This window comes from Rhinolophus sinicus, linkage group LG05 (assembly GCF_036562045.2).
Source record: "Rhinolophus sinicus isolate RSC01 linkage group LG05, ASM3656204v1, whole genome shotgun sequence".
Classification (NCBI taxonomy): Eukaryota; Metazoa; Chordata; class Mammalia; order Chiroptera; family Rhinolophidae; genus Rhinolophus; species Rhinolophus sinicus.
The window spans coordinates 120,441,990-120,468,619 of NC_133755.1; the positions used below are offsets into that span (position 1 = coordinate 120,441,990).

Consider the following 26,630-nt stretch of genomic DNA (forward strand, 5'->3'; position numbering starts at 1 on the left):
TTCGTATCTCTACACATGGCAGAATTCTAGATTTTGGTCATTCTAATAGGTGTGTAGTGGTTTCTCATTGTTGTTTTGGTCTGCATTTCCCTGATAACATGTGATGTGGAGCTTCTTTGCTATCGGTATATCTTATTTGGTAAGGTATCTGTTCAGATCTCTTGATCATTTTTAAATCAGATTGTTTGTTTACTTATTGTTGAGTTATAAGAGTTCTTTGTACATTTTGGATAGAAGTCCTTTATCAAATATATCTTTCACAAATATTTTCTCCCAATCTATGGTGTGTCTACTCATTTTTTTCTTTTTTTGAGAGTGTTTCACAGAGCAGAAGTTTTCAATTTTAATGAAGTCCAGTTTGTCAATAATTTATTTCATGAATCATGTCTTTGGTGTTGTATCTAAAAAGGCATCACCATATCCAAAAGCCTAAATTTTCTCCTATCTTAGCTTCTGGAAGTTTTATAGTTTTGTGTTTTACAGTTAGGTTTATGACTCATTTTGAGTTAATTTTTTGCAAAGGATGTAAAGTCTGTGTCTAGATTTATTTTTTTGCAGGTGGATGTCTGTTTGTTCCAGCACCAATTGTTGAAAATACTACCTTTTCTCCATTGTATTGTCTTTGCTTTTTTGTCAAGAATCAGTTTATTAATCAGTTTATATTTTTGTGGGTCATTTCTGGGCTCTCTATTCTGTTCTGTTGATCTATACATCTATTCTATGTGTCTATACTGTCTTGGTTACTGTAGCTTTACAGTAAGTCTTAAAGTTGGGTAGTATCAATCCTCCAACTTTCTTCTTCTCCTTCAATGTTGTATTGGCAGTTGTAGGTCTTTTCCCTCTCCATAGATACTCTACAATCAGTTTGTCAATGTCTGCAAAATATCTTGCTGGAATTTTGATTGGGATAGCATTGACTCTGTAGATCCAATTGGAAAGAACTGAAACTTTGACAATATTGAGTCTTCCTATCCATGAACATACAATATCTTTCCATTTATTTAGTTTTTAAATTTGTTTCATCAAGTTTATGTTTTTCCTCATATAGATCTTGTACATGTTTTGTTAGATTTATACCTGAGTTTTAATTTATGAAGGTGCTAATGTCAATGGTATTGTACTTTTACTTTCAAATTCTGCTTGTTCATTGCCGGTATATAGAAAGGCAGTTGACTCTTTTTTCTTTTTTGTTGAGGTATAATTGACAGATAGCATATTAGTTTGGGGTGTACAACATGATGCGATGTTAGTATATATTGAGAAACAATCATCACAATAAGTCTAGTTACCATAGTTACAAAACATTTTTTTTATTTTTGTGTATGTGTGTGTGTGATGAGAACTTCTAAGATTTATTCCCTTAGTAACTTTCGAGTATGCAGTACAATATTAACTATAGTGACCAAGTTGTACATTACATCCACATGACTTACGTTTTTTTATAACTGGAAGTTGTACCTTTTACCCCCTTTACCCATTGTTCCCACTCCCTCCCCTCCTCCCCTCTGATAACCACCAATTATTCTCTGTATTTATGGGCTTATGTTTTTTGTTTTGTTTATTTGTTTTTTGGATTCCACATATGAGATCATACAATATTTTTCTTTTTCTACCTGACGTATTCCACTTGGCATAATGCCATCAAGTTTTATCCATGTTGTCAAAAAGTCATAAATGGCAAGACTCCATTCTTTTTTATGACTGCATAGTATTCCATTCACACTTGTTTCTATATCTTGGCTATTGCAAATAATACTGCAATGAACATAGGCGTGTATATATCTTTTTGAATGAGTGTTTTCATTTTCTTTGGATAAATAGTGAGAAGTGGAATTGTCAGATTATGTGGTAGTTCAATTTTTAATTTTTTGAGGATCCTCCATACTGTTTTCCATAGTGGCTGCACCAATTTACATTCCCACCAATAGGACACAAGAGCTCTCTTTTGTCCCCATCCTCACCAACACTTGTTAATTCTTGTTTTTCATTTTTATTTTTTTTTTATGATAGTCTTCTTACAGGTGTGAGATGATATCTCATTGTAGTATTGATTTGCATTTCCCTGATGATTAATGATATTGAGCATCTTTCTTGTGCCTGTTAGCCATCTGTATGTCTTCTTTGGGAAAACGTCTATTCAGAGCCTCTGCCCATTTTTTAATTAAGGCGGGTATTTTTGCTGTTGCGTTGTATGAGTACATTTTAAATTGAAATCACATGTTTTATCACATCTGCATAGACTTTAGCTATTTTTATCTTAATACGGAAATCCAAATTCTTGCTATGCCCCAAAATCCCAATTTTGTACTTTCTAATAACTGCATGTCTCAGTACAGAATGAAACACAAGACATATTCTTTAAAACCAAGGTAAAGCCATACATTTTCCAGTTTTATTGCATATTATGCATTGTTTTAAAAATCATCTTTTGAAATTTAAACCACACTTAATACAAAATCCCCAAATTTGGAAAAACTATTTTTGGCGAAATACAAATATCCTTTTAAAATGAGCATATTACTAAAGAAAGCATTCATTCACACTTTCTGCCACTTTTCAGAATCTAGACATTTTGTCTTTGGAAGATTTTAAGGCCCAGGTCTCCAGCCAAGCTTCTGATCAATTCTTTGACTTCTTTTTATCATCTCAAACATAAATTCCCTTCTTGAGCTTTAAACTCTGCTAATGGGGGTGGGGGGGAAGGAAGTATTGCTCTCATGAACTCAAAATGGTCCTGTCCACGGTCTTCTTCCCACAGCAGTTCAGTGCTGGCTGCGTGGCATCTGGTGCAAAATGAATAGCAAGGCAGCTGGACAAGGTCAGGTGCTCAGTGTAAGCCTGCTCTAGCGGTAACTTTCACATCCTCCTCTTTTTTATCTTCCCTGAGGCTTTGCTCCATCTCTAAACTGTTTCCAGTTGAGAAGGCTTCTATGCTGTTAGAAAAAACAAACCGGGGAGGGCTAGAATATGTACTCTTCTACTCATATGGTTTAAAAAAATAAAAATAAGAAGCCCTTTGTGTCTTCTGCCAGCTGACATGAACCTCCTGTCTCGACTCTCCAATATCTTCCCTCCTTTGACCCAGGGGCAAATCTAAACTCCTTTCATTGGCCCACAAGTCCCTGTATAACGTAGCTTCTGCTCATCCTGTCGTCACCACGTATATGCCCCGGACAGCAGGTCCTCAAATAACAACATTTTGCTCAATGTCGTTTTGTCATAATGTTGCTGAGGGAAAGAAAAAAAAGTTGATTCCTGGCCAGGGCCACTGTCTATGTGGAGTTTGTACACTCTTCCCACATCTGTGTGGGTTTTCTCCAGGTACTCCAGTTTCCTCCCACATCCCAAAGGTATACACATGAAATAAACAGGCATGTCTAAATTGTCCAAATATGAGTGAATGTGGGTGTGTGTGAGTGTCCTGCAATGGAAAGGCTGTCTGTCCAATGTGGGTCTCACCTTGTGCCCTGAGCTGCCAGGATAGGCTCTGGCCACCCATGACCTTGAACTGGAATAAGCAAGTTGAAAAAGAATTATCTTACTTGTTTATATTAATCTTTATTAAATACATGTATAGCTCACATTTATTTCAATGTTTAATTATTAGAGGTATTTGGGGACTTTATTTAGAAGTTTGGTGATTATTTTATTACCAGAAATATGCCATAGGAACTCAACTCTTATTTATATCAATTAGCCTATGGTAAAAATGGTTTCATTATACATCATTTCACTTAAAGTTGCAGTTTCCAAGAACCCATCAACAACATTAAGTGAGGACTTACTGTATATTATCACACAGTTTTGTGATTGCTTCATTTTGCCTTCAAGTATCAGTTTCCTAAGGCTGCCACAACAAAATACCACAAACTGGGTGGCTTAAGTAACAGAAATTTACTGGCTCATGGTTCTCGACGCTAGAAGGAGATCAGGTGTCAGCAGGGTTGGCTTCAAGGGCTGTGATGGAAGAATTTGTTCCATGCCTCTCTCTTAGCTTCTGGTGGTTTGCTGGCAATCTTTGGCATTCTTTGATAACTGCCTTCAAATTTACATGGTGTTTTCCCTGTGTGTGTCTTGTTAAAAAAACAAAATTCAACTGAATAAATTTTAAAGATCATATTGGTTTTATTCAAAGATTCATGAATCAGACAGCATTCAATCTAGCAGTTAGAAAGGAGCTCCAAAAAGATAAGCAAGGCAAGAGATTTTATAAGCAGAAGAGAGCAATAATAGAGAAGTTGTACTAGGCAAAAAAGCAGATTGGTTATTGCAAGGTTACTTTCATTATAGGGAATGGCAGGGGTCTGTCAGGCAGATTGTGTGACCAGTGCTAGTCAGGTGATTCTGACTGACTGGTGTAAGATTGCATTTCCGGGGGAGCAGAAACTGTAAGTAAGTCTTGGTTTGGTGACATGGGGCTTAGCATAAGTGACTCCCTTTGGGGCCTATTCTCTTGTTTTGGGGCCTGTTCTCTTTGTCTTCATATTGTCTTCCTTCTATGTATGTCTATCTCTGTGTCCAAATTTTCCTTTATAAGGACATCAGGCATATTGGATTAAGGCCCACTCTAATGACTTTATTTTATCTTATAGTAAAGACACTATTTCCCATAAGGTCACATTCTGAGGTACTAGGGATTAGTACCTCAACACATCTTGTTGGTGGGACACAATTCAACCCATAACACTTTGGCTTCCTCTAAACAGTATAAGCTTCAAAGACCAGCCTGTCCTGTTACCCATTTTAGCCATAGAGCCTTACTAAATTCCTGTCACATAGTGAATGTTCAATAAATACTTGCTGAATAAATGAACAAATAGGTAATAATCCCAATTGCTTTGGACTTCTCTGAAATCAAATAAAATATGAACTGTGTAGATACTGCAAACAAAGCACTAAATATAATTTTATATGTTATTCAATGGTATTAACAATTTTGTTTGGAATTCTCCCTAATTCTATAGCATTAGTGGCCTGCATACATACTGGGGAAGTAGGGGCCAATGTATAAGAATTTGGAAGAAAAATTTTTACTCCAGCACATTATTGAAGTAAGAAACATGTAAAGAATTTTTATGAGTTTATTTGAACAAACATTGATGACAGTTGCCAGGAAACAAGACTTAAAATGCTCTGCAGAATGACAGTTTTGCAGTTTCCTTTATGCATTGGAAATTAAGGAGGGAACTAAGAAGATTACATGAAGAGTGGGCGAGAACAAGGCAGGGTTGGATTACAGGATGGTTAATAACATTATGTGCTCTCTTAAGGGCGGTTGTGCCTTTGAGGGGTATTACTACTGGTATTTCAAAAGTGTGTTACTAGATGCACAAGAACAATGGACAGGCCTGGGGCATGACCTGCCCAGTAAGGAATTTATGATCAGATCACCCTGTGAGGTTACTTTCCAATGAACCTCTTTTTTCATCTACACCACAGAAGCACATCTTGGGGTGACTTATTATGAACCCCTACAGAGGGAAGGAAAGAGGAAGCATAGAATGTGTGACAGTACAAAGTGAAGTTAGCCAGATAAAGTGAAGGTTTAAAAAGCCAGATTGAGAAGATTGAATTTGATCCAATAAAGAAGCAAAAGCCATTTCAGATCTGTATGCAAATGAATGACAGAGGAATGATGTTGAAGCAGAAGTCTGGCAGCACCACCAGACCAGGAAGCTGAGGCTATTGCAGTGGCCCAGGTTTATAAAATAACAAACAATAACAAACAACAAATCATCAATTCCCCAATGATCAGTGATAAATCATGTTGATATCATGTACCCACGGAGATGATGTATGAGAAGTCACCTCACCTCCGTGGCATTCTCCCTGAAAATCCATAATTTTAGTCTAATCATAAGAAAACATCAGATAAACCCAAATTCAGAAACAATATACAAAAACCAGTACTCTTTAAAGACAAAAGCAAGACTAAAAAACTGTCACAGATTCGAGGAGAATAAGGACACAAGACAACTAAATGCAGTGTGGTATCCTGGATTGAATCCTGGAAAAGAGAAAGCATATTAGTGGAATAAATGTTGAAATCCAAATAAAATCAGTAGTATGCTGTGGACAAAAAAGAGTTCTGTTAAAAATATGACAAGTCCAGTGACCGACAGTAAACTCACAGGATGACCTGATCATAAATTCCTAACTGAGCAGGTCATGTAGGTAGTCCCACCCCAAGCCTATAACTTTTTTAGTAAAAGGTTTATCTTTGCCTTAAGTAAGCCCTGTCTATTGTTTCTGTGCATCTAGGTTAACACGCCTTTGAAATACCAGAAGTAATCCTCTTTTTCAGACCCCTCAAAAGTGTAACCACCCTCCAGGGAACACATAATCTTGTTAACTATCCTGTAATCCAATTGTAAAAATTTATCCACCTTGCTTTCTCACCTTCATGTTATCTTCCTTACATTCCCTCCTTAATTATAAATGTATAAAAGAAACTGCAAAACTCATTCTCTGGAGCATTTGATGTCTTGCTTCCCAGCATGTCATCAGTTTGGCTCAAATAAACTCATATAAAAATTCTCTACCGGTTTAGGGCATTCTTAAGTCAACAATAATTAATAGTTTTAATTCAATGTTAGTTTTTTATATATATAAGAGTTTATTTGAGACAAACTGATGCCATGGAGCAAGATCTCAAAATATTCCCCAGTGTCAGTATTTTTTTATCTTTGATGGTTATATAAGCTGTTAACATTAGGAGAAGATGGGTGAAGGGTAAGTGGGAACTCTCTGTACTACCTTTGCAATTTTGCTTTGTCTAAAATTACATTTTTTTAAGTTCAAAAAAACCTAGCCGTTTTTCACCAGATGCAGACCAGAATCTACCCCATAGGCTCTCTGGCTCTCAGGCCTTTGAACTACGCTGCTGGCTTTCCTGGGTCTCCAGCTTGCAATGGCAGATCGTGAGACTTATCAGCCTCCATAATTACATGAGCCAATACCTTATGATAAACCTCTATCTATCTATCTACCTCACCACCCTTCCTCCCACCCCTCAGCCCCCAAACCCCTCGCCCCCCCCAAACCAACCCCATCCTTAGGTGGGGTCCAAAAGTCACCCGCATTAACATAACACCTTGATCACTCTCAATGCTTAGGAAATTCCAAGGGTTTGGGGAGCTGTGACTGAAGATCAATACCTTATAAAACACAATATCATATATTGTGGATCTGTTTCTCTGAAGAATACCAATTAATACACAATCTAAGCCTCAAACTCCGTGTCTTAAAAACAGAGCTGGCAAGGGCAGTCTTGAACAATTCGTGTTAGAAACACCAGATATCCACAAGTAAAAGAATGAATGTGCACTCTTACCTTATACCATATACAAAAATTAACTCAGAATGGATCAAAAACCTAAACTAAGAACCAAAACTATAAAATTGTTAGGAAAAACACAGGGGGAAAGCTTCATGACATCAGATTTGGCAATGATTTCTCAGATATGACACTAAAAGCACAAGTAACAAAAGAAAAAAAACAGGTAAGTTGGACTTCATCAAATTATAAAAGTCTGTGCATCAAAGGGCACTATAAATGGAGTGAAAAGGCAACCCACAGAATGGGAGAAAACATTTGCAAATCATATATCTGACAAGGGATTAGCATCCAAGATACACAAAGACTTGTACAACTCAAGAAAGAAAAAAATAAAAAATAAACCTACTAAAACATGGGCAATCTTGAACAGACATTTCTTTAAATAAGATATACAAACAGCCAATGAAAAGGTGCTCAACATCACTAGTCATTAGAGAAATGCAAATCAAACCACAATGAGATACTACTTCAAACCCCTTAGGATGGCTATTACCAAAAAAACAGAAAATAGTGTTAGTGAGCATATGGAGAAATTAAAACCCTGTGTATTGCTGGTCAGACTGTCAATTGGTGCAGCCATTATAGAAGATATTTGAGTTAGTTCCTCAAAAAAGTAAACACAGCACTATCATATAACTCAGCAATTCCACTTCTGAATATATACCCAAAAGAATTTATATAACATAAAAATAAAGGCCAAAGTGAGAGGCAACAAGCATTTGAGATTCAAAAGAATAGCTATTTGAGAAACACTGATTCAGGCAGAAACCCAAGTAGTGTTCCAATTGGGAGTTGATGGTAAGGAGTATTTATGAGAAAAGGAAGGGGAACAATTGCATCAATTGAAGGAAGAAACTTCTATAGGTGCAGATAAGCTAACATAGTGATGCTAATTCTAAAGAAAGTTTTTAATCTTCAGTTCCAGTCATAATATCGGCTTTCTTGTTATCTTTGCAAACAGTGGTTTGGGATACAGTCTGCTTTAGGCCCAGTCCAAAGGTTATTTTGCCCAGTTTTAACATTCCAAGGTTTGAGGAGTAGACAGACAAGGCAGTTCCTCTAGGATGGCAGCTCCAACTCCATTTTAAAGTGGCTTCATTTATATTATTTATTACAATTGACACAGACTGTATAAGTAATGCTTCTTGTACACCATGTTCAAGTAGCATTATTCTCAATAACCAATAGGTGGAAACAATGCAAGTGTTCATCAGTAGCTGAATGGATAAACAAGGTATGATATATATATATATGCAATGGAATATTATTCAGCCTTAAAAAGGAAAGAATTTCTGACACACACTGCAACATGGATGAACCTTGAGGACACTATGCCAAATAAAATAAGTCAGTCACCAAGGGACAAATGTTGTATGACTCCACTTACATGAGAAACCTGAAGTACTCATACTCATAGAGACAGAGAGTAGAACGGTGGTTGCCAAGGGCTGGGGGACAGAGGGGAAGAGAAGTTATTATTTATTGGCTACAGAGTTTTAGTTTGGGAAGATAAAAAGTTCTGGATGGTGGTGATGGTTGCACAACAATACAAATGTACTTAACGCCACTAAACTATACACTTAAAATGCTTAAAATGGTAAATCTTGTTACATGTGTTTCATCCCAAAACGTTTAAAAAAAAAAAAAAGGACTAGCTGGATGCATTTTGAAGTGCTAGGACTACATATGCTGTTCTGTAAAGCATAAATCATGGGACACCAAGATTAATGTGGGCTCCAAACTAATTCCCTTCTCCTTCCCTTCCAAAAGTGGCTAATTACTTTTTAATTATAGATGACATATAATATTATATTGGTTTCAGGTGTACAACATAGTGATCAGACCTTTATAAACTTTACAAAGTGATCGCCACAATACGTGTGCATACATCTGACACCATACATAGCTAGTACCATGTTATATGACTACATTCCCTATGCTGTACTTTACATCTCTGTGACTAATTTTATAAATCAGTTTGCACTTCCTAATTCCCTTTACCTTTTTCACCCATCCACCCCAATCTGGCAACCAAAGCGCTAGATTACTGATTGCACTAAGGAATCAATCTGTTAAACAGAGGGGGAAACTGCAGCAATTTTAAATTCTATTATAATGATGATTTGTTTATTGTATGCATCCTCTTATTGCCTTCTTTGTCAAAAGCTTTGTCTTAAAACATGCCATCCTTAAAACATTAAACTCTCACAAATAGGACAGAAAGGAAAAAATGGCTAGAAACGCAACAGAAGGTAGTACCATGTGCCTCATAGCTACTGATTTTAGCCCTTATGGTGCTTTTTAGCTTCCAATAGCTGTCTGTGCACCGCTGCTGTTTTATCGCTAAAGGTTTAATCGTGAATAAACACAGAACTGGATTCGAATAGTGTCTTAGCTTCTGAGATTTTGCATCTAAATAACGTAGACTTAGTGCTTTCTCTCACTGGAAATAGAACGGTGGTGATACAGGATAGCTAGCATGTCCCTGGGTAGACAGGGAGGTCCCTGGTGGAATAAACAAAAGACAGCCATATCCTAAAACTCCAGGTTTTGAAATCACTCCTCACTCCAGGACAAAAATGTAACAAGACCTTGAGGTTAATCATAAAATTCCTTTTGGCCTGACAAATGGAGCAGATCTGCTAGATAAGAGTGGGTTGCTTTGCTAATTCTTTCAGATGGGCAAGCAGAACCAACCTGGTAGACGAATTTCATTAGAAGGCGTCAGTTTTCTTCTTCCAACAGTTCCCTTCTTCAAACAGCGCCCCTTCCCCAAACAGGCAAGGGAAGGTATAAAAGTAAGAGCTTTTGCCTCAGTCATGGGCCACCCCCATTTGGGACCCCCTCCCTCTCAGGAGCTCTGACTCTTTGCTTTCAATAAACTATCCTCTTTTTAAAACTCTTTGCATCTCCTGGGTCCGTGTTTCCATTCTTCGGTATCACAAGACACGATCCCGGCCCACACCCAGAAACTGCCGGCAGATCCAACATCACCTACATCATTTGGGGACTCATAAGAAAACTATTCCTACATCAGTGGATCACATCTCACAATCTGTTTCTGGTTCCCACAGCCCAAAAAGCAAAGTGCTTCTCTCTTCTGCGCCTCTCTCCTCATCTCGCCCATCTTTCTTTCCGCCTCTTCGCCCTCTTTCCGCTCTTTCCAGTGGTGAGCTCGCACAAACACAAGTCCGGCACAAACCATGCGTGTCTCTTTAGGAAAAGTCTTGCTTCAAAAGAGGCGAAAATCAGCGAGCACTTTGAGGCGGGGTGGACCCCCCTACTCCTCCCTCGCACCCGGGAAAGAGCAGCCCATCAGCAGTGGGATTGCGGGCGCCGAGGCGCTCTGGTCGGGCCTGGATTGTGGCTGGTGCCCGCTCTCCGCCGGGAACAACCTCCCCACTGTTCCTGCAGGAGCGGGTGCCAGCCGCCAGTCGCGCCCCGTACCGTTGCGAGGGTCAGATCGGGTGACCTGCGGGCTGCGCCGGGCAGAGGGCCGTCCCGGCCCCGCTCCGCCCACAGGGGAGCCTAACTCCTGCGTTCGCCTGCACTGACCGCCTCTAGCAACCTCTGCCTGGCTCGCCTGCACTCCTACCCACTCTGCGCGCAGCAGCCATGAGTGCCGGAGCCGCAGGGACGCCGGTGCTGCGGCTCCTCGCACTGGGCGCGCTGCTGTGGCCCATGCCCTCCGCCCCCTGGGAACTCACCATCCTGCACACCAACGACTGGCACAGCCGCCTGGAGCAGACCAACGAGGACTCCAGCAAGTGCATGAACGCCAGCCGCTGCGTGGGCGGCGTGGCCCGGCTCTATACTAAAGTGCAGCAGATCCGCCGCACCGAGCCGCACACACTGCTGCTCGACGCGGGCGACCAGTACCAGGGCACCATCTGGTTCACCGTGTACAAGGGCCACGAGGTGGTGCACTTCATGAATGCCCTTGGCTATGATGCCATGGTAAGTCAGCGGGTGGCCGGAGAGGCTGGGGAGCCCCAGGGGAGAAGTCCTCAGCGAGAGAGAAAGCCAGGGTAGCGGAACAGCAGATGGCCTGGCATGGGGTGGCAAGCCTAGGACGGGGAGAGATACGAGGAGAAAGCAAGACTCTGGCCAGTGTGCCAGAGGGATACATACACAGAAGTCTTTTGAATGATGCGTCTTAAACATACTGATGTTGTTGCGCCCCCTCTGTGAGATGGGGTATTTAGAAGGACGGGATCCAGCCCTACTTATGAGGGGGTTCATTGGTAGGGGATTCTTGAGGGGGTGTGTGGGAGCATTGGCAGCTATCCAGTGCCAGGACCCAAGTCGACCCATCACGCATCTCTCTCATTTACCACGCGATCTATCAAAGAATGCTTGATCTCGATTTTATTGGAAGAGAAATTCAGGGTCAAAGTGGTTGAGTACATTATCGAGGTCACCAGCTCCAAAAGAGGGAGACCGGAAAAGTGTGTGTATTCCAGATCCCTTTGACCCTGGAGCTTGACCTTTATTAAGCTCACACAGCCTTAGATTAGATTCCCGGCTCAGCTACCTTATGTATGCAAATTACTTACTCTCTCTGTAAATCAGTTCCAGCCTCTATAAAATGGGAATATTGTTAATAATTGTATCTACCTCAGAGGGTTGCCTGCCATATAGTATGACCTCTATAAATGTTAATGCTTATTATTGCCAGACACTACTGTGTACATCAAAAAAAAAAAAAAAAGGAACTTCTAAGGAGAACCAAAATGCTAAAAACACTGGGGTTTCAAAGCATATCAATAAAATTAGTTTGACAGCTGAAATTTGGGAAGAGTCCAACTTAAAAGATGAGGAACTCTTAAAACACAAGCAAAAGTTTAAGTCCAATCTCCCAAATGCTTTGTTAAAGGTGATGCCTTATTTGTTGGTCTAAATTTTAGGAAAGGAGCAGAGAGGGGTTACTCAGTAATAAATAAGTATAACCAAAACATATATGTAGTTTGCTTCCTTTTTTTTTTTTAAATCAAACCACCACCCAAGTTTAACCCTGTGTAAAATCCTAGAGTAAAGGGATTCTGTGGAGGAACTGGAGACAACAAATCTTAGGAGCTTTGGAAGAGAAAGAATAGAGCAAGGGTCCAAAGAAATCTGTGACATCCACACATGTGGAAGGGAAGGAAAGGTGTGGTCCAGGCTGGTATCCAGAGGGCTGAGAATACACTTTGTATGAGAACAGCAGAGAGGTAAGCAAAGAACAATGTTAAAAAATTTTCCCCTGGATACGAAAGTCAATTTGGGGAATGTAATCAATAATGTTGTAAAGATTTTATAGGGTATCCAATGGACACTTGTCTCATTAGAGAGACCACCTCAGGGATGATGTAGATGCCTAATCACTGCACTGTACACCTGTCGCTAAAGCTGAACAATAATGAGTATCAACTACAATTTTATATACATATATATACGTATATATGTATATATGTATATATATATATATATATATATATATATATATATATATTTACAAAAAGCGGAGTACCGCATTAGGAATAAAGACAGTGGAAATGTAATGGCTCTGTGCGATGCCAGAGGGGTAGTGGATGGGGGGTGGGGGGTTGTCACTGTGTGAGGGATATAAATGATAAATGTCTAAGTATTGCATTGTTTGGTGCACCTGAAACTAATTTAAAAAATGTTTAAAAAAAAACATTTTCCCCTGGAAACTTGAAGAAAGGAGGACAGGAAAAGGTGATAAGAGAGTAGAATTGTTTAGTTTCTTTTTTCCCCAAGAAAACTCATTTTAGAGAAATGAGACAAAGGCAGAGAGCTCCTCTCCATTCTGATTGCTGGTTTTAAGCTTATCAGGAACACTTAAAGCAGCAGCAATTCAAAGGGAGCCCTAAGGCCCAGAGTTTATCTGGCAGGCTCACCAGCCTCTGGAATTCACAGTAGAAACATGGGTCTCGAGAACTCTGTGTGGTCTGTTAAGTGATGGTATTTCCACATCTCTACCTGCCTGACACTTTGCACTCGGTAATGGCAGAATAAATATTTATTGAATTGTTACTAGCCTACGTCTCCATTTTCCCCCTAGAAGGATGAAATACACCTTACATGAGTTTGTTTTCATTTCACATATGAAGCACAACTTTGTAAACTTTTTTTCATAACACCCTTTTCGCCACAGTTGCATAAACTCCTTTAGATGAGGGGGGGGAAAAAGGAAAATTACTAGTTTTCTCTAATAATAATGTTTCCTCTTTAAGTCAAATTGAGCTCCTGGTGTTAATCACCTTATCGAGTGTTTATGACAGGACTCTGGATGAGGATGGGACAATCTGCTGCAAGTTACAGGAACGTTTAGAATACTTTTTGTTGGATGGAATTATTTTCTTTTAAATTTTGCCCAACGTAATTGGACTGGGGCTTGAAAAAAAAAAAAAAAGACTACTTATATAGTTAGCAGGGTGTGAAAAGGAGGAGGAGCTCCAAAGGTAAGGCTGGTTGATAACCACGTTCCTAATAACATCTCATTAGAACTTACTCTGCACAGTTTTGGAGTTTCACAAACATGATGTAACCTGCATAAATGCGTAGTTTTTTATAATGCTTTAGCATATGCTAAAGCTCTGCCATATTCTTGTTTTACAAAGATTTTTCACTGTCATTTTGTTTATATTATGCTACTCCTGGGGTATTTATTAATGTTCTGCTATAAAGGTTCCCCCACCCTACCCACCTGCATGCCACATCTTGAATCTCAGGTCTCTGAAGATTCAGATCTGGGTGGGAAACAGTTGTGGAGGGACATCTTTAGTTCACTAAAAACTGGACCTATTTAGAAGAGCCGGGACTCGAGGGTATGGAAGGCAAAGAAGAAATTAATGCAGTCTAGCTTAAGTCCAGGAGTTCCCTCCAGCAAGAGCCTCCAAGTAGGTACAGACTTTCTAGACCTGCTACATCCCAGTGAGAGCTGCTGGAGCAGTTGTGATAATTCTGGAGCCCCCGCCCCCCCCCGAGTGGGCCTGGAGCTCCCCTGCGCCTGCTGCTATCCAGAGAGAAGATATCAAAAGCCACTAGTTGGTATAGCTGTTTCAGTGGAAGAACTGGTTGTCCCCCAAGACAGTAGGAAGACGGTATCGATGCGCTCACAGTGTGAGCGCCGCCAGGTTACTTTCTCTGACTTCATGTTCCCTAACTGTAAAACAGGAGGAATAGAGAGCCAAGATGGCAGAATAGATAAACACTGTGTCTGCATCATTCCACGAATACATTAAAGTTACAATTAAATTATAGAATAATCAACCTGGAAAACCATCTGAAGTCTAGCTGAACAGAAATCCTACAACTGAAAATGTAAAGAAAAAGCCACATCGAGACAGGTACAAGAGGCGAAGACGCAAAACGAGCCCCACACCTGCATGTAGTGGTTGAGAATCAGGAGGGATACCTTGGATGACTTGGTTCCCCCTGGAGGAGCGAGGGACGCCAGCCCCCCACACCAGGATCCCCAGCCTGGAAGAGAAGCCCCAACAATATCTGGCTGTGAAAAACAGTGGGGATTCCAACCATCCAGGTGGGACAGAAGGCTGTGAGAAACACAAACGTCCTCTTAAACAGACAGTGCACAGATTCACTCGCTTGCAAGCACTCACCTTGCACTCCAGCAGCGGGATGGTGACTCGGGATGGGGGGCACCTTGGAGACAACTGGGCAGGGGGTGCAGCCTGAGGTATGTGGCTTCGGGGGAGGACTGGAGGACAGTTGGCATTTTCCCCATGAGGGTCCACCTTTATGCAGCTGGCAGGCAGGCGCCATCTTTCCTGTGTTGAGCTTGCTTGCCCCCTCCGGCCAAAACTGGATCTGATTGGCCTTGTGAGCTCCACGTTTCTGCCCTGCTGACTCACTGGGAACATGCGCCACTCAACTTGCGCACAGCTGGAAGCACTTTCTCTGAGAACAACCAGTCCTGGCCGCATTGCTCTCTTTCTTGGAAAACTATTGAAGTCCGGCAGGCCCCAGGAAGGCAGCAACTGGCCTCAGTGTGCTCTGAGACATTTGCTGAGTTTCTCCAGGCTCAGCACTGACACCAAACTAGAACTTACATTAACCTGGTGACCACAACCTAGTGATCCTGCCTCACCCAACTCGAGTACTGAAGGAGGCATTATCGGTGGTTGAACCTTAAAGGAGCCAGCATGTGGCAGCAGGCCTCGGGGTGTCCTGGCTTTTTGCAGGGCTACCTCAGGCCCAGTACTGATGGCAGCCATCTTCAGTTTGCAGCGTGGCCTCTCCCACACACCTCTAGGTCCAGCACAGACAGCAAACAATTGTGGATTGTTTTGTAGATCCTACCAGGTAGCCCCCAGCCAGTCACAGGTAGTGGGTGCACCAGAACCCCTCACAAGAGGCCTCAGAACTGACATACTTTGAAGTCTAGCTGAACAGAAACCCTACAACTGAAAATGTAAAGAAAAAGCCATGCCGAGACAGGTACAAAGGGCGGAGACTCAAAATGAGCCCCATACCTGCATGTTGTGGTTGAGAATCAGGAGGGATACCTTGGATGCCTTGGTTCCCCCTGGAGGAGCGAAGGACGCCAGCCCCCCACACCAGGCTCCCCAGCCTGGATACTGGTGCAGAAAAGAGAAGCCCCTGAGCCTGCACCAGAACCCCTCCCAAGAGGCCTCAGAACTGACATACTTTGAAGTTGGCTTCAGACTATAGCAGAGCACCACCCAATTAGCCCCACAAGTGGCACACACAAAGTGCAGTCGCAATAGGCACCAGAGTCCGCTGGGACAAATTTCATTCAGTGGGGCAAACCCCCTACACAGCAGCCCATAAGCTGTGGATATGGCCAAACCCCAAAGGCAATCAGCTTGAGGGTCAATCCAATCCAGTGACATATCAACAGCAATCAAGGCTCAGCTACAATAGGAAGGAAACCACACACAACCCACAAAAAGGATATTACTGGAGCACCCAGCTCAGGTGAACAGGGAGACTGTGCCACTGGACCCCTCAGGACACCTACTACATGAGACCACCTGATCAAGACTGAGGGACATAGCAGATCTACCTAATACATAGTAACAAATACAGAGAGGCAACCAAAATAAGGAAACAAAGAAATGAAAGAATAGGAGAAAAATCCAGAAAAAGAACCAAATGAAATGGAGGCAAGCAACCTACCAGAGACAGAGTTCAAAACAATGGTTATAAGAATGCTCAAGGAACTTAATGAGAACTTCAATAAAGCAATAACAAGCATAAAAAAGGACATAGAAACAATAAAAAAAGAACCAGTCAGAAGTGCAGACTAATAACTGAAATAAAGAATGTACTAGAATAAATCACCAGCAGATTAGATGAAGCAGAGGGTTGAATCGGTGATTTGGAAGACACAGTAGCAAAAACACACAACTGGAAGAGCAAAAAGAAAAAAAGAATCCAAAAAAATGAGGAATATTTAAGAGACCTCTGGGACAACATCAAGTGGAACAACATTCGCATCATAGGGGTACCAGAAGGAGAAGAGAGAAAGTAAGAGATTGAGAACCTATTTGAAGAAATAATGACTGAAAACTTCCCTAACCCAGTGAAGGAAATAGACATACTAGTCCGGGAAGTGCACAGAGTACCAAACAGATGAACCCAAACAGGCCCACACCAAGACATATTATAATTAAAATGGCAAAGTTTAAAGACAAAGAGAGAATCCTAAAAGCAGTGAGAGAAAGGCAACTAGTAACTTATATGGGAGCTCCCGTGAGACTGTCAACTGATTTCTCAACAGAAACTTTGCAGGCCAGAAGGGATTGGCACAATATATTCAATGTGATGAAAAGCAAGGATCTACAACCAAGACTACTCTACCCAGCAAGGCTATCATTTAAAATCAAAGGACACATGGAAAGCTTCCCAGACAAGAAAAAGCTAAAGGAGTTCATCACCACCAAACCAGTATTGCAAGGAATGTTAGAGGGACTTCAAGACAGAAAAAAAAAAAAAAAAGAAAATTGAAATTATGAACAATAAAATGGCAATAGGTGCATACCTATCAACAATTACTTTCAATGTAAATGGATTAAATGGTTCAATCAAAAACATAGGGTGGCTGAATGGATAAGAAAACAAAATCCTCACATATGCTGCCTACAAGAGACCACTTCAGAATAAAAGACGCATACAGAGTGAAAGTAAAGGGATGGAAAAAGATATTTCATGAAAATGGAAAAGAAAAATGCTGGGTTGGCAATACTTACGCTAGACAAAATAGACTTCAAAACAAAGGCTCAAAGAAAAGACAATAAAGGACCCAGTAATCCCACTTCTGGGATTTTGACCGAAGAAACCCAAAATGCTACTTGTAGGGGATGTGTGCATCCATATGTTCATTGCAGGATTGTTTACAATGGCCAAGATGTGGAGGCAGCCTGGGTGTCCATCGATGGAAGAATGGATAAAGAGGAGGTGGTACTTATATACAATGGAATATTGCTCAGCCATGAACGGTAATGGGCTCTTGTCATCTGTGGAGGCATGGATGGACCTGGAGAGTATTGTGCTGAGTGGAGTATATCAGACAAACAGATGCAATGTGATTTCATTATATGTGGAATCTAAGCATAAAATTAACAAAACAGAAATAAACTCATAGATACAGAGAACATTTTGATGGTTCCCAGATGGGAGGAGGTTTGGTGGGGGGAGGTGGATGAAAAGGGGGAAGCGATTAAGTAGTACTAATTGGTCGTTACAAAGTAGTCATGGGGCTGCAGCGTACAGCATAAGGAATATGGTGAATAATATTGTAATAACTATATATGGTATCAGATGGGTACTAGATTTGTTGGGGTGATAGATGAGAGGGGGTTAGGAGCAAAAAAGGTAAAGGGATTAAAAAGTACAAATTAGTAACAAAATAGTCATGAGGATGTAGAGTATAGGGAATATAGTCAATGATACGGTAATAACTATGTGTAGTGCTAGGTGGGTACTACACTAGTTGGGGGATCACTTCTTAAACTCTATAAATGTCTAACCTCTATGGTGTACACCTGAAATTAATATAAATAATATTGAATGTCAACTCTAGTTGATAAATTTACAAAGGGGAGAAAATGTGAAGGGGAATAAGAGGTCCAAATTTCCAGGTATAAAACAAATAAATCATGGGGATGTAATGTACAGCACAGGGAATACAGTCAATAATATTGTGATAGCATATTACGGTGTCAGATTGTTGCTAGACTTATCATGGTGATAACTTCTTTAGGGATTATATAGCCTGAAACGAACATAATGTTGCAAGTTAGCTATATTTTTAATAAAAATATTAAATAAAAAATAAGAAACAGGATAGATAACCCCTACCCCACCATGTAGGATGTTTGTGAACAAAACATGTGATAATAAATGTAAAACTCCCCAGCACCCTGCTGGCTATCAGTTTATCTGATTCTGACAGCCTGACCCAGCCTCCCACCCTCCTCCATCCCAAACACCCTCTTTTCTAAATCTCATTGCCTAAACTATCCTTCACGGTTACTCATTGAGCAGACTTATGAATCCCCGCAAAGCACAAAACCAAAGGGATCTCTCTCTAGAGGTGGGATTCTCACCATCGAGGTGGGTGGGCTGTGAGATAGATTCAGTAAAGAAGGGCAGCATCCTCTCCAGCTGGCCCTGCTTCAGAGGCCCTGGTCCCAGAGCCCACTTTCTATCTGAAAGACTACAGACTTAGCTTTAGTTTTTGGATGGTGACCATGGCCCCTGTCTTTAATTCACACCAGTAGTCAGATCCCCACCTCCTGCATAGGCCACCATTCTGACATGTTAGATGTTAATGTTTGGTTTCTGTATGTACTTTCAAACCTTTATTATTGTTCTAGATGCTTGCATTTTTAAATTATATAACTCATCCTGTTACTCAGCTCATTCTGTTTCGTACTGCTGCCCTAAACTAGTTGTTGGTACAATTTATCCCTGTCATTCTGTGTCTACCATGTACCTATGGTACATATACAATGCATCATGCTCCTCAGAGATCTCCACAGATTTTACCATCTGCTCCCCTGGTGATGGGTCCACTTGGAGATCAGATTGTGCTGCAATTCTTCAAATAAGCTGCTCCAAATAATCTCCTGCAGGTCCCACCTGTGAGAATTTCTTTGGGATCCATACCCACGGGCAGAATTGTTGATCACAGGCATTTATACTCTTTCTTTGACAAAGGACGGCCAGATCGATTTCCTGAGTGACTGGAGCCCTGTACTCCCCTGACCCCCTAGCAGTGTGAATCCCGGTACCCTCACCCATACTTTGCAGCATTATCCAAATTTCCAGTAGGTGTAAAATGACATTATTGTTTGAGTGTGTGTTTTTCTAATAAATAATGAGTTTGATATCTTTGTTGACTTTTGGAGTTTCTTCTCTAAGGGCATGTTCACCTCCTTTGTTCTTTTTTTTGTTTGTTTTTTAATTGGGTTTGCTCTATTTTTCTTGATTTTCAGAAGTTCTGGATATTGATCTGTGATCAACTTTAAATGTTGAAAATATCTTCTTTGTTATATGTATTAACTTTGTAGTGTCTTTCATTGAACATAAATTCTTCATTTGGTATAATCAAGTTAATCTTTTTGTCTTGTGGTTTCTGCTTTTGCAAGTGTACATGAGTTTGTTAACTTGAAGCTTATTATCTCATGTACTTGTCACCAAAAATTCAGATATCAAATTATGGATTATCTCTCTGCTTGTGAGAGATCATAATCTATAATCTGGGACTGTGTCATCACTTCTTTGAGTCACTAGTTCCTCATCTGTAAAAGGTTTGAACCAGCTCATCTCTGAGGTTCCTCACATTCTAAACAAATAGTGCCTAGAAATACTTCAATTCAGTGAAAGGGTGGGAAGATGGGGCAAAGGTGCAGAGGCAGGAAGGAATCTGCAAGGTGGACCAGCCTGGACCATGGCAAGTGGCGGGAATCATGGGAGGTAACGTTGTGTACAGCTTATAGGCCACCTGGAAAAGTTTGAGGTCTCCCTGTTGTCATGGGAGCCACTGGATTTTTCTGAGTAAAGAGCAACTCTGATATAATAAAAAATAAATATTTGGTCTTTGTCTCCATTTCCTAAGAGTGTCTTTTGTATGGTAATAAGATGACTGACGGCTGGAGACCCCTCGATAGCTTCAGAATGAGGACTAGTGATCAAGCTATGAATATGATTAGAGGGTTGGAACTTTCAGCCTCCCCTCGTCCTCATGGGAGGAGAGAGGGGTCCAAGATTGAGTCAGTTACCAATAGCCAATGATTTAATAAATCAAGCTTATGTAGTGAAACGATTAAAAATCCCTGAGTGATGAGGTTCAGAGAGCTGCTGGGTTAGTGAACACATTGGGGTGCTGGGAGCGTGGCGTGCCCAGAGAGGGCATGGAAGCTCCACACACCCACCTCATTCCCTTCATCCCTTGCCCTATGCATGTCTTCCATTTGGCTGTTCCTGAATTGTATCCTTTATGATACATCGGTAACTAAAACACTCTCCTCAATTCTGTGAGTCATGCTAGCAAATTATCAAACTTGTGGAGGTTTGATAGCTGGTTGGTCAGAAGTGCAGGTGGCCTTCTGAAGTGGGCCATCTTCTGAAGGGTGTCATCTGAAGTGGGGGCAGTCTTGTGGTGCTGAGTCCTTACCTTGTGGGACCTAATGCTCACTCCAGGTAGACAGGATTGAATCAATGGACGCCCAATAATTGGGTATCTTCAGAGAATTGGAGAATTGGTTAATGTGAGCAAAAACTTCTCAGCAATATAGAGGAATCTGTTTTGGAAGATGAGCCAGAAATGGATGGGAAGGAGAAGACATGGCAGAAAAGGCTGAGAGCACAGGCAGGGCAGCAGTGTAGATGTGAGATGCTAAGGACTGAACTGTGGTGATGGGGGAAGAAAGGCCGAATCCAGGAGAACCGGTTTCATGTGGACAGTATGGCCTCGGGCTAATAGGGTGAACTCCCGGCTAACTCTGTCTGGGGTTAAGTCCCCTCTCTGCCACTCAGAATCTATGGGTTGTGAGCAGGTTGTTTAATCTCGTGAAGACTTCCGTGCTTCATGGCCAGAGCCTGTTGACATATTAAACTCATTTAATCCTATAATGCAATGAGGTAGGTGCTATTATATGTCCTTTTCATAGATGGCGAAACTGAGGCACAGAGCTCCCACAACTAGCATGTGGCAGAGCAACGAGTGGCTCAAGAGTGGATGTAGTTGAGAGATGACTAAGAAGGTTCAAGTAGGGGGCACTATGAGAGTTATCAGGCTGTGACACTTCTACACAGGAGCGCAGATTCTCCTACGCAAACTTACCCCCTGACAGCTGACGCCTGCTATGTGCAGCACAGAAATGCAATCTAAAGGCTTTTCCAGGGCTCACTGGACATGACCGGACCCTCTGTGGCTGTGGCAGACAGGGGCAGTGGAAAGGGGTTTGGATGGGACGTCAGGACGCCCGAGTTTTATGGTTTGCCTCTTCCAACTCGTTAGCTACGTGAGTTTGGGCAGCGTAGTCCTTATCTATAAGATGGGAGAATTGGAAAAGGTGGTCTGTTGCATGTCATTTCTCAGTACCTCATCCCCTGTCCAGCCCTCCATCTTGCTTCTAATCTGCCAACATAACTTGGTTTGTCCAGGGACTTAATTTTACACACAAGTCTATTTGCTTGACAGCTCTCTTACTTCTCCTTCACAGTTACTTTCACGGCAGCTACTTCCTTGTGGAAAGATGGCTTGTGTCTTCTCCCAGGTACCTCCAGTTGGCTACTGTTTCCAGATAAAAAGGGTCCCAGGATTCTTGATGGAGTATTACTCTATTAATAATAGAAAATGATGGCCTAAGAAGTGGGAGGATGATGAGCCTAGTTTCAAGCCTACTGTCTTTGAGGCTCATTTATTCAGTCAGTCCACAAATATTCCATGTGCCAGGCTCAGTGCTCATTGCTAAGGATGGTGAACAAGACCTGCTAAGATGAAACTTACAATTAAGGAGATAGAGGGGGCAGTACCCATTTGAGCCCCTCTTGATGACATAGCGAGGGTAAGACCTATGAAGGAGGGGAGATATGAAAAGCAAAGTAAAAGTGACTGAAATTCAATACCTGTGCGTGGGGATTATAAAGCTAAAGATCTGGTCTGCAGAGGACACAATACCCTCATTACGTGCCACATATGCCCAATTTGACAGTGACCATGTTTCCTCTCCTCCCCAGAAAACTAACCCCTAAGCAAAGAGAAGTCATCTTATATTCAAGTGCTTACAAAGCAAATTCTTGCAAAGGAATATGATATTCTCATATCGAGGAAACTCTCAGAATTACTTTATCTTCAATTATAAAGCCAGGTTCAAGGCAAACAGATTAGCAATGCTAGTTTGGGAAGCCTGAAAGAGACGTCTTGGTGGCAACAGTGTTTTTTAAAAGGCAAAGTAGGTTGGTAGCTATTTCTAGAGCTCAGACCTCAGGAGTTGCTAGTGTCTGGGGGTTGTGGTCCTCTCAGCAATATGATCCTGTGGCCGTGGTCACAGCCCTTCTGCTTCCTCTCTTCCCTTCTGAGTTCCACATGAGAGCTGGGCTGGGAGAGAATGACCTCAAGCATGAGAAGGAGAAAGCAAAGGCAGCTTCTTAGCTCATCGTGTCCCTGGTCTAGCGTCTGTGTTTGCGTAACTGAAACTTGGAAAGAGCCAAACAGATCACCCACGGACTTGGCAGCTCTTCATATTTCACTCACAAATACATCTGAACGCTGTGTAAATTCCTTCATGTCTATTTTCTTCGACCACATCACTAGAATTTGAAAATTCTCTTGACACTTCTTTTCCCCCTCACTTGAGTAATTACTTCTGTGGTATATAATCCAAACATTAGCTGGAGCCCTCTAGCCCCTCAGAGATGTAGTTAAACCTGCCTGGACCCCAATTAGTTGAGCAGGTAATTCTAAATGTAACATTGATGTGCATATTTTGCATGTACAAGGAGTTTGTAAATTTTTCCATCTGATGTGGAAAAAGTGAAACGCTCTCTGTTCAGTACTTTTTTGATTATTCATTCCACAAACATTGACATGCAGGTGAGCTGGGTTGAGCCCTGGGATCTTTCCTGTCATTCAATCAGACACCACCTTCACCACCTTCAATCAGACTGGGGGATGGAGTACATCCCAACACCAGAAGTGGTCCACAGTGCCAGAAATGTATCAACCAAATCAAACACAATTTGTAATCCTCCCCTCCTAAGGCCATTGTTGAGTCTCCCTGAGTACTTAGCAACTGAGCCCCGTCATATAATAGACCAGGCTCTCCCCTAACCCTTAGATTATAGGGTGGAATGCAACCTCCAGTCCTTCATGGGGTGAGTTGGCGTGTGAATGACAAACTAAATTCAAGTGTTGCACATTTCTGACAACTGGCTTTTTTACATTATTATACTTGGTATCTGGGGATTGAAAGAGATTCTTTTCTTCTGCATCATGCATACTACACTGCTCTTAAATCAATTCTTCTTTCCTTTGTTTTCCTCCTAACAAAGGAGAAAACTTAAGCCGCTTATCTTTACTTTTTTACTACCTCAGACCTCGTGTTTTCATTCCCCCATTTGTTTATACAGTTGCTATCATTGGCCTGTGAGCTTCCTCCGACTGGCGCCATGGGCCTGAAGCTCACTCTCAGCTGCTTCGGATCTCAACCGGCAGGGAGTGCCTGTGTCTTTGCTGGGCCCTCACATCCCTCTGTGGTTCTCAAACGTTTTACATACACCTGGGTCGATAGATGGATGTGCTCTGTCTAGCTATTTCCCTGTCTGTCCTATCAGCTTCCTGAGAGCAGGGACCGTGGCCTTACTTGGCACTCTAGAACCCTGCAAGAAACTAGTGTTGTTGAATAATACTCACCCCTTCCAGGTGTTTACATCAGTGGCAGTGGCAGAGGGGTTAAGGCCCTAGCTGCTGACACCCTAATTTACTATGTTGTTCTGCCACATGCTAGTTGTGGGAGCTTTGTGCCTCAGTTTCCCCACCTATGAAAAGGACATGTAATAGCACCTGCCTCATTGCATTATGGGATTAAATGAGTTAGTATGTGAACAGGGCCTGGCCATGAAGCATGAAAGTCTTAACTATTAATATTTATTTTTAAAAAATTTGTCTTGAAATTCTCCTATGTCAAATTCATTGGTGATTTTCAGGGGTGTTCTTTGATAAATAATTGGTCTCCATAGTGTATTTCCAACAGAAGAGACTTTCCAAAAAGTTTCATTTTCTCCCAAATTGCCATCATGAAATCTAAATAATCTTCACATGTACACACACACACAGAACAGTTCAGCATACATTTGAAAAAATACATCTATTCCATTCACAAACAAGTGCCAGTAAGATCTTAGTAGAAATATAAATAAAAATACAGGAAATGGAGAGAACCAAGCCCAACTGCCCTGAGAAGCGCTGCCAGAGGGTCGGGCCGTGAATCGTGATGCAGCTGACTAACCTTTTCACCTGCTTCCAAGCACGTGGTTTCTCTCATTTTGTAACTAAGATATTGCTTAACTACTTTACTGGGTTTGTTTTTATGTCCTGCCTTATTTTGAAAAGTTTTAGTGGCTCACATATCAAATTATAGAGTAAACTAGAGCCCATTTAAAGGGAACAAGAGGAGTGGGTGTTTTTTTTATCCCTTCACATCTGCTGAGCACTGGTGATGTCACCAAGGAAACAATGACAGTCGAAACCACTCCTGCCTCTGGGAGAAAGAAAGATGTGAGGACAGACAGTCATAGTGAGGACAGGTGCTGTCAGAGATGTGCGTGCAAGGTATGACGTGACAGACACACAGCAGAGAGGTGGGCCTCTAATGTGGAGCTGTCACGGAAGGCTTCTCAAGGAAGTCACACATCTGTGGCAGCTCGTTGCATGTGGGTGCTTTAGTGTTCCTGGAACTCCCGTCATCTGAAGTTTGGCAGAAAAAATTAGGCAGCTCAGGGACGGGCTTGTATGGTATCCAAGGAGTCAGGACTGTGATTCTGCTGCAAGAGGGGAGGTGGGAAGCCTTGGAGACACTTGAAACAGGAAGCATGTTGGATGTTTGGGAAAGGGCAGTCCGGCGGCCTGGGTGGGAGATGTGCAAACCTGGTAGCCAGGAGACTTGCTAGAAGATTCTGGAAAGGGTCGGGTGAGAAGTGATGAAACAGAGTGGAGCAGTGGAATGTGGTGGAAACTACTTGAGGTGATGATACAGGAGCAGAAGCAACAGGACTTCAAGGCTGGTTGGCCATGAGGGGAGGGCAAAGCTGAGAAGGGTAGAACTGCCCAGGTGTTTCACCGCTTGTCCAGGTGTTTCTCCTTGGTGAAGACTCTTTCCCAACACCTGGGACCACATGTATCCTCACAAGTGTCTCGTTCATGGGTTACCGGAAGTAAGTGTCCTTCTCTGCCGGTGTCCCACTTGGCCAGCAGATAGGGAGGAATGGGGAGCAATGGGGAGGGTTCAGGGAGAAAGGGCAGTGACCATCAGCTAACTCCTAGAAAGCTCCATCTGCTGTCTCTTGAGACAAGAAACAGGAAAGCGCTCTCAGCCTCTGTCCCACAGGCCCCCTCCCCGGCCCATTCATTTTCACAGTGTCTTTAACTCACCTGGCCAGGTATCAAGCCGGCAGGCCTGAAATGGAGAGGGAGAGGAGCCATATCAAAACTTGGAAAAAATATAAATTTTCTGGTAACACTGGGAATAAAAATTCTGCTGCAGGTCGAGGCAAACTAACCAAGGGTCAGGAGCTCGTCAGAGCTGGGCCACTGTGACCTCCTCGCAGCCTTATTTATTTGGGGACATTTCCCAGTTGAGAATGCAGGCTCTGTCCTCAGCAAGACCTAACAGGTTCTTGGCCTGTGAGGCTTTTTCAGCTCTCAGGGCTTTGTGGCTCGCTTGCCTTCTGTGGCCCAGTTTCCTGTTAAAGTTATTACTCTGTGGCTGCTGTGTGCATTCATCAGAGGCTGTCAAACAGAACTCTTCAGCAGTTCAGTACCAGAGCCAGAGAGACTGTGTCTTGTAACCTTTATTCCTATTGCAGCATAGACATGATGACATGATTCCAGGGATAGGCTGTCGTGGCAGCTGGCCCAGTAATTCCAGTCTTGGAAATTAATTCTCGGTTTCTTTTTTTTCTTCCCCTTCACCAATTATTTATTTACTTGTTCATTCATTCAGTAAATACTTACGAAGTATGTCCCATGTTAGGTGCATTTTTAATGGATTTGGGGGTCAATTAATGCATATTG

The 26,630-nt window shown here is 41.9% G+C and overlaps 1 protein-coding gene across 1 annotated transcript in view; it reads left to right on the top strand.

Annotated features, from left to right (window-relative positions):
- Window positions 1–10,659: 10,659 nt before the first annotated feature.
- The window catches only part of NT5E (5'-nucleotidase ecto), a 55,784-nt gene continuing 39,813 nt past the window's right edge, over window positions 10,660–26,630 (top strand). The window contains exon 1 of the mRNA XM_019743248.2: window positions 10,660–11,296. Coding sequence (XP_019598807.1) covers window positions 10,955–11,296 — 342 coding nt within the window. The 5' untranslated portion in view covers window positions 10,660–10,954. The remainder of the gene's footprint in view (window positions 11,297–26,630) is intronic.